General features: G+C 43.1%; 1 protein-coding gene across 1 annotated transcript in view; it reads right to left on the bottom strand.

Moving 5' to 3' along the window:
- The window catches only part of KREMEN1 (kringle containing transmembrane protein 1), a 252,041-nt gene extending 243,703 nt beyond the window's left edge, over positions 1-8,338 (bottom strand). Inside the window, exon 1 of the mRNA XM_063964299.1 lies at positions 8,001-8,338. Coding sequence (XP_063820369.1) covers positions 8,001-8,079 — 79 coding nt within the window. The 5' untranslated portion in view covers positions 8,080-8,338. The remainder of the gene's footprint in view (positions 1-8,000) is intronic.
- Positions 8,339-8,796: the final 458 nt, after the last annotated feature.

Genomic DNA, 8,796 nt, shown 5'->3' on the forward strand with positions numbered 1-8,796 from the left:
TCTCAGCCTGCTCCCCCTTCACTCTGTCTCTCAGCCTGCTCCCCCTTCACTCTGTGTCTCTCAGCCTGCTCCCCCTTCACTGTTTCTCAGCCTGCATCCCCTCCACTCTGTGCCTCTCAGCCTGCTCCCCCTTCACTCTGTGTCTCTCAGCCTGCTTCCCCTTCACTCTGTGTCTCTCAGCCTGCCCCCCTTTGATCTGTGTCTCTCAGCCTGCCCCCCCCTTCACTCTGTGTCTCTCAGCCTGCTCCCCCTTCACTCTGTCTCTCAGCCTGCTCCCCCTTCACTCTGTGTCTTTCAGCCTGCTCCCCCTTCACTCTGTCTCTCAGCCTGCTTCCCCTTCACTCTGCGTCTCTCAGCCTGATCCCCCTTCACTCTGCGTCTCTCAGCCTACTTCCCTCTATCTCTTCCTCGGCCACACATGCAGCAGAGTACTCACACATTGCTTCCAGTTGGGAGGGATGCAGTGCCGATCACAGTCCGGAGTCCTGACACCCGTTGTGGGCGGTGAGTTTCGTTGACCAGAGGCGGCAGCATCACGGGGAGACGCATGCTATCACTCGCCAGCAGCATCGGTGGACTGTGGGCGGACAGTGGCAGGACAGGAATCACATTCCCTTACCGAAATTGTGGAGCAGCACCCTCTGCTGGCTGGCGCCAGTGGCATATCTATAATGAGTGCAGTGTGTGCGGTGCACACGGGCCCCTAGGCCCAGAGGGGGCCCACACTGCACCCATTTCTTCTATACTTACTTTTCCGGCATCCATTGTGACCGTGTGTGGGCCCCCTCCTCTCCCGTAGCCGGCACCACCGCTGCTAGCGCACTGAGCACTAGAGACTCTGGCACAGTGCCAGAGTTTACAGCGCATGCGCAGGACACCGAAAAAATGGCTGCCGCGGCGGCCATTTTTTCAGAGTCCTGCGCATGTGCTGTAGACTCTGGCACTGTGCCAGAGTCTCAGTGCTCAGAGCGCTAACAGTGGTGCTGCCGGCTACAGGAGAGGAAGGGGCCCACACACGGAGAATGCACCTCCTGTCTAGACACGCCTCTGGCTGGCGCGTACTCGGTGTAACAGTCGGTGTACTGTGAATGCAGCCAAGCCTCCTCTGAACAGCAGTGCCCCTGTCAGAGGAGCCATGCGTCCAGTGTCAGGAAGCGGGAGGCAGGAACCATATCTCAATAAAGAAAGCCGCATATGGCTTGAGAGCCGCTGGTAGGCCACCGCTGGCCTTGAATATTCACATGTCTCATTTTCTAGGTTCCCATATGCTCACATTATGGCTAAATTCACAATTAAGTGAGGGTAGTTACCATTATCTCAAGAACTAGAGCAAATTCGAAAAAAGTAATTTTCTATTTGAATTCAGCATCCCCAATTTATCCTATACTGTTCAAATATCCTGGGCAATTAAACATTTTTTATTTTATTTTATTTTTTAGCTGTGTTTTAATAATTAATGTTATCATAGCCTAGTAAATGTTAGTTTAAAATGCATAGCAGTGTTAAAGCAACTGTGATTCAGACAGCATTGCAGCTTGGGAAGAGGGGCTGTGGCTCAGTACAGGTGTGAAATTTATGCTAAAGCCACTTTCCCACCTTAGTAAAAAGACAAAGTGGCCCATTTATCATTCTATACTTGCGGCTATGGGGAATGCGATGCTACCCGATTTACCAATATACGGAATGTGATACATTCCAGATATTAGTCCCCACAGACGCACATTGTAGCCTATGGGCTACAGACTACATACATGGCCAGGTAGATGGTTCCCCGGTGTGCAGTCTGTCTGACCGCCAAAGAGCAGACCCCCTGGCAGCCATCTGAGCACATCGCAAAGACGGGCTCCAAAACATGTGATGGATGATACAGCCAGCTGACAGGATTGCATATTACAATGCGATCTGGGGCTCTGTTTACTATGCAGGTAATAGCCAATATTCTGGTTAAACTGACAGAAATATGCTTTTGACTTCTTTGTGACATATAAGAAAGGCTTAACTCAGGAGAAACAACTTAGCATCAATTACTACCATCCCCACAGTCCTTATGAGGATGACAGCTTACCGTTATTTATTAAATTGCAGAAATCTATAGCTGTTGTTAACAATAAGATGGCAATGGGGACTCAGCAAAGCCTTTCTGAAATTGCTGAATCCCCATCGGGTTGTAGAGCTTGCACATGAACGGACAAATGCAGTGCATGTACATTTCACAATTACCCCTCATTGGCGGTGTTAAACTGCAAGCAAAACGGAAGAGGAGTATGCAGTAGAGGGCCACACCGCTGGACTTCGCTGGTAACATAAGTATTGGTAAAAACCAGCAGCATATTAGTAAGTAATGCTATGATATTCAGCTATATTAAACAAAATATACTACTGGCTACAAATTGTATAGAGCCCTGAGACACTTTTATATTGTTTTACAGGCTACTGTAACATTTAATATATATGAATATTATTTAATTTGAAATATATAAGTCCATTTTCATTTACTGTTTTGTTTATTCAATCATGTCAAATTTATAAACAAAGTAGTAATAAAATAAGTCAATTACAGTAGTAAAGAGGATTACAGCAGCTCAACACATGCAAAAAAGCATACAACAAAAAAAAAACCACACAAATTCTAAGGGGGGAATTCAAATGTTTGAAAAGTCAGTTGGGTGTCTGTTTTTTCCTGTCTATGAGATAGGAAAAAAAAGACACCCGACTGACTTTTCAAACAATTGAATCTCCCCCTAAGTGTATGTGTATTTTTGGCACACATTGAAACAAGAAATTACTATTTGGAGATCAGCTTATTCATATATATACGCCAAGGAAGGGACTCATGTAGTGTTGGACAAATACTGTATGAATAAAAAAAAAAAAGAAGTTTGAAAAATTCACTGGTAAAATGAATGTATTTACACTCATGTGATGAGTCGGAGGCATCTCAAGAAGTATCCAGCTCCTCGCTAGTCACTCTATAATACAGCAGGTATAATTTTCCTTCTCATGTATGTATGAAAGTAGCAATAACTGAATTACAAAATATCCCCACAAAACTAAATATGCACTGCACCATCAATGAAGAAGTGAATTTTAAATCAGCCATTCCAAAGTGGCGTAGCTATTTTGGATGATGAGGGCTACTGTTCATCATCATCATCATCATCACTAGCAGCGAGTATCATTCAGGCACCTGCAAGTGATAATGCTACTGACAGTCGTATCTGCATCTCAGTGCGGGTCTGTCTCAGATTGTAATTGCATGTACATGACCCCTATCAGCCCCTTCAAGCACAAGGAGGCCAATTTTCAAGTCTGTATACAGTGGGACTTTACTTTTGTGCACCAACACAGTACTGAGTTACATACTTTACATTAAGCAAACAGGCATAGACCCAACTCCACGTGTGTCAATAACCTAGGTATGACCCTGTGTCACTTAAGCACATTCAGTGCAATAACTTTTCATGTAGAAAAGAACTAATGTGCATAATGCTCAGTTGTTTCCATGCTGACTGGATGACATGCATCAAACTTCAATCATATTACATGGAGCAAAAATACACTGATGATACTACAGGGCAGATTCAATTAACCCCAGAAGCCCCCAAAAGCCACCATAATGGCTAAATTAATCTACCACACAGTGGACCTAATTCAGACCTGATCGCTAGCAAGCGATTTTTGAACTGCTGCGATCAGATAGTTGCCGCCTACAGGGAGAGTGTATTTTAGCTGTGCAAGAGTGCGAACGCATGTGTAGCAGAGCTGTACAAACAGATTTTGTGCATTCTCTGCGCAGCCCAGGACTTACTCAGCCGATGCGATCACATCAGCCTGTCCGGGACCGCAACCTGTCCGGGACCGGAATTGACGTCAGGAACCCTCCCTGCAGTGCAAACGCATGGACATGCCTGCGTTTTTCTAGACACTCCCTGAAAACAGTCAGTTGACACCCACACACGCCTTCTTCCTGTCAATCTCCTTGCGATCGCCCGTGCGAACGGATCCGTCGCACAAACCCATTGCTGCGCAATGATCCGCTTTGTACCCGTGCAACGCACCTGCGCATTGTGGTGCATACGCATGCGCAGTTTGTGCCTGATCACCCGCTGTGCGAAAACGCACAGCAGCAATCACGTCTGAATTACCCCCAGTATCATCAGTTGATTTTGTGCGTTATGTCACAGATGGCGGATTCTGCCCACAGCCTATGAAGGTGCAAGCAAAATCAGCCAATGAAGGTGCAACTAGATCTGCCCCTACATGTAATGTTTTCAGCGCTTAATTGCTCCTGTATATCTGGAAGTGAGTGCCTCTTCAAATCAACCAGTCACCATGAGAGCAACTGAGCTCACGGCAGCACTTTTCTAGCTGGATAAGCGCCAGCCTGGTTTCATATCATAAACTTAGTATGGAATACTTATTTGACACTACTGCAGTAAAAAATTTTTTTTTTAACTAAGCCTAATTAAAATGTAAATTTTAAACAGTACAATATAAATAATATTCTAGAACAAAATTGGAAAGCAATTAACAATTCAACTCTCTTGTTTATTATGTCTTGTGGAGTGAAAATATGATTAGAATAAACTAATCCTTATTGTTCTTCTCTCATTAAATAGCTGCTATTATAGTTGGCACTGACTTTATTGTATTTTAAAACACAAAATACCAAAGAATACTTTAGAAACAACAGTTTTATATGTATTTAATAATGTTGGCATAAAAAGCTTGTTGTAAATACTCTGGCCATCTTGGTAAATTAACTGAATTTGGCTAACAAAAGGCCCCCTTGCCCCCCATGCCAAGCGTTTTTACACAGCTTTGGTGAAACAGCAGTTAGAATATAAATATGTAATATAAGAAGAAAGATAAGGCAAAAGAAAATATGGAGAACCAAGTATTTATAATGGTGGTCTATACAATATGTTTAAACCCCTCTACTGCAGGACACTGAGGACTCTCAACTGTGGTATAACATAATCAGAATAATACATTTGTGCTACATCTGTACGTTTCATAAACTGCAAGTGGAACAGAGATCAGAGACTCTATGCCTTACATCTTTATTTCCTAAGACAGAATGATCTACTGCTAGCTTGTTCACAGAAAACAATAGATCTTCTACAATCTACATAGCAGCCAGGTCCAGGCTGTGAAGTGTAATTTATGTTAAAGTAATGTGATATTATAAAACTTCTACATGCATGTAATCTAATGAACAAGACATCAATCCGTATTCCTAATTACATGATTAAACCCCCCCTCTTCCCTTGCCCAATTTCAAGCTCATTACCAAAGATATCATGTGTGTTTTTAAACAAATATAAGGGAGACAACAGACCTTATTATCCAGAATACAATAAGACATGCCAGACTCCCCAGCAATGTGTTTGCAGTCTGTATTATAGGATCCATTCACAGGCATAGTACATTTTTTTCCCCCCAACAGGTAGCTGCAGGTACAGGTATTTAATGTATAAGAGAAGTAAAATAAAGCTTCCTATGGTGCAGTTTATATTTTTGAGGGATTTTTTTTTAAACAACAAAATATTGCATCTTCGGTATGTGCATGCTCAGTGTTTATCTACAGTATCATGCGTCTTTATACAGATAAGCACAAGAGAAAAACGTAAAATGCACCAAAATGGGAATGAGTCTTCAGACACCACAAATGTCTCAGAATGGGGAGCTATCAAGCCATGTTATGTATTCAAAACTAAACCTCATACAAACAATACACATATAGAACATACTTTATCCCCATGTCTGACTAATCACAGACAAATCAGTTACCAAGGAAAGCAAATAATAGCATGCATTATATCATATTAAGCCAGGAACTGTTACATCATAGGTCACAATATAACAAAAAGGCAGATTGATGTAGTGCTGGCCCAACTCTTAAATGAACAGTTACAGTGGAGCCCCCACAGTCCTGGACCCTCACCTGTCTTTAATGTACAGTAATCAAGTCATTAACTCATTAAAACACAAAACACAATTTGAGTTTCCACAAAGGCTGCCTGCCAACAAGTGTCTCTCACACGCTTCCCTGAGGTCCCTGTTACCGAACTCTTCCTGTCCTCTGTCATGACATTGTATCTTATTCCTTATTTACAGCTTAATATTACAATACATATTTCTCCTCCCTGTGATCCCGCTGTCGGGACTGTTGCACATGGCTAGACAGACTGACAGTGACTCAATAACGTTCCCACTGCTTGCGCTTGCTTTTAGTATTCTCACTCTCCCTTTACGCTGCCCGGCTGGCGTACGTCCCTGTGACAGAGCATGAATGAAGCGGTCCCAGACGGGCACACTACGCCAACACATTACTGCAAAGTAATTACAACAAACTCCGCTCTAGATCCCCCTAGGACTCACAAACTGGAATACATAAACAGTTGACAATTACAGCTTCAGTCAGTGTAACAAGAGAGAGCTGCTGTCAGGAATATTTGTTCCTATTAGGAAACATAAAAAAATAAAAGATATAATTGCACTCTCTGGCATTGAAACGGTTAATGTCAGTATTTCCTGCGCTGCCGTCCAGGGATGATCCTGGTTCTGTGTCCTCCAATCTGCTTTATTTCTGTATGGCAGTAACAGCATCATGGGGAAGTCCTCTACACGTGCAATGGAAACCTGACATATTTGTGTCCCCCCCATCCCACAATGTTACTGACTAGCAACATGCAGATAATCTGAGACAAACAAAGGATCAGATCGTGTCAGATACAGATCATCACTGATATAACTACTGACAAGCATGGAAATGATGCAGAGCTCCCTGTGACAGGGGCTAGAGATACATTTATATTATTGCTAATCTGTGTAAATACAATGGCCACGGAGGATGTATGACCAATGAACTGTGCATCTTTCATCTGGTGCAATACTCTGTCACACTGTAAGTGGGTCATTACTCCTACTTACCACTGTTCTGCAGATGCTTAGCACTCTGTTATTTATCTGTGTATTGGTGATGTGCAAATACTGAGCTGTGCTTGCCATATAATAGCCAGATGTCATTACACACCTGAGTGCTTTAAGGAGGTACAGAAGGACAAATACACAACATTGTCATTCACAGTGATCCTCACATGCATTTGGTTCAAACCAGAATGAAGGCTTCGTATTAGAGCACAGAACACAATGATACATACATATATAATATATAATCCCATTCGGTTTATATTTGTAGATTCTAAAAAGTCCCTGGCAGTTTCTGCATTTGCTTAGCGCTAAATAGATATTTCACCTGGACATAATGACGGGTATGGGTCGTTGGGTCGACTCAACTTAGGTCAACAGTCATTAGGTCGACCATGGAAGGTCGACAGGGACAATAGGTAGACATGTAGTACACCTGTACCAACGACACATACTACAGCAGGCAGTGAACTGCTGCTGGCTTGCTGGGACATCTAGTTCCACAACAGATGCAGACTGCAAACCTCTGCATTAGTTTCCTGGTACCTCATAGGGAAACAACAAGTAACCTGTTGTGTTGCTCCTCTGTGCAGCTACGTGTATACTTATTACATTCCACTCTTGGTTTATCTTGTAAGATGTCCTATTTGACTCTCCCTTATAATGCCTCACAGTGACGACATTCAGATATGTAAGGGAACACGACTAATATAACAGCTACTCATGCACATACCATACTAGAACGTAATAATTTCGTTCAGTCATTGTCTCTAACATGTATTATGAGGCAGTCCTACATTGCAAAGAAGAACACCTGAGTTCTAGAACACTGTCCAAATCTCCCTTCATCCCATGTAGGTACTCACAGTAACAGAGCTGTATACATCATTATGGCTGAAATAGCGCACACAGTAACCTAAATTCTCCTTATTGCCTAAATCACACCACAGGCAGCCTGCAATCCCACAGCATATTGATGCATCCTTCCTTTCTCCCCCAAATCCTGCTGCACCAATGACAGGACTGGATGCTGCTGGTCAGCTTCACCCCCACCCTCTTGCACTCACCAGAATGAAAGAGATCAGAGCAGAGCACCAACACTGAAGGCAATAGCAGGATCCTCAATGAAAGTGTCCAAAAATCCATTCCCCTTGCTGAGTTTAGCTGGATGTGTGTGTGAGTGGTGGGGAGTGACAGCAGCCCAGGATTCCCCTGGATATAGCAGGTTGTTAATATGCTCAGATCCTGAGAGGGACTGGCTGAGCTTCGGGAGATGCCTTTTATTTTTGGTTGTTGTTACGGATTGGAGAGGGAACAGATATTGTAGGATGAGGCAAAGGGGAACCCTACAGACGTTTCACAGCAACTGCAGTCACATACACAGACCTAAGGAGTGATTCTAGGGACTGTCTGAGGGATCCTATTACCATGATCATGTGACAGGATACGTACTACACAGAGACAAATGCTGCTGCTTTTTCTTTTTAACCAGTTCATTGTACTGTAAGTGGGCGACAGTACTGCTGTACCTAACGAACAGCTGGCGTTTATAAGAATATAATAAAGCTCACAGTTCCCCCTAGGTCTCTTTCAGGTGTAACTTCTAAGGGTGGGAACTAAGCAGAGATGAAATATGCAGCATAAGTATACTATAAGGTAGAACTGTAATCAACATGAAGAGCACAGTGTCTTTAGTGCTTATGGATGGCTACAGAACATCAATCAGCTTTCCCAATAAAAGTAATGTTTTATGTTGTACTAATTTAATGGTAAATTTCTTTGCTAAGGTAAGGACAGGACGCAGCTGTGTCTTGATTGGGATTATCTAACCTTGTGCATGGTAGTGTTATAAAGCAGCAGGTA

Source organism: Pseudophryne corroboree, chromosome 1 (assembly GCF_028390025.1).
Source record: "Pseudophryne corroboree isolate aPseCor3 chromosome 1, aPseCor3.hap2, whole genome shotgun sequence".
In the NCBI taxonomy this organism is placed as follows: domain Eukaryota; kingdom Metazoa; phylum Chordata; class Amphibia; order Anura; family Myobatrachidae; genus Pseudophryne; species Pseudophryne corroboree.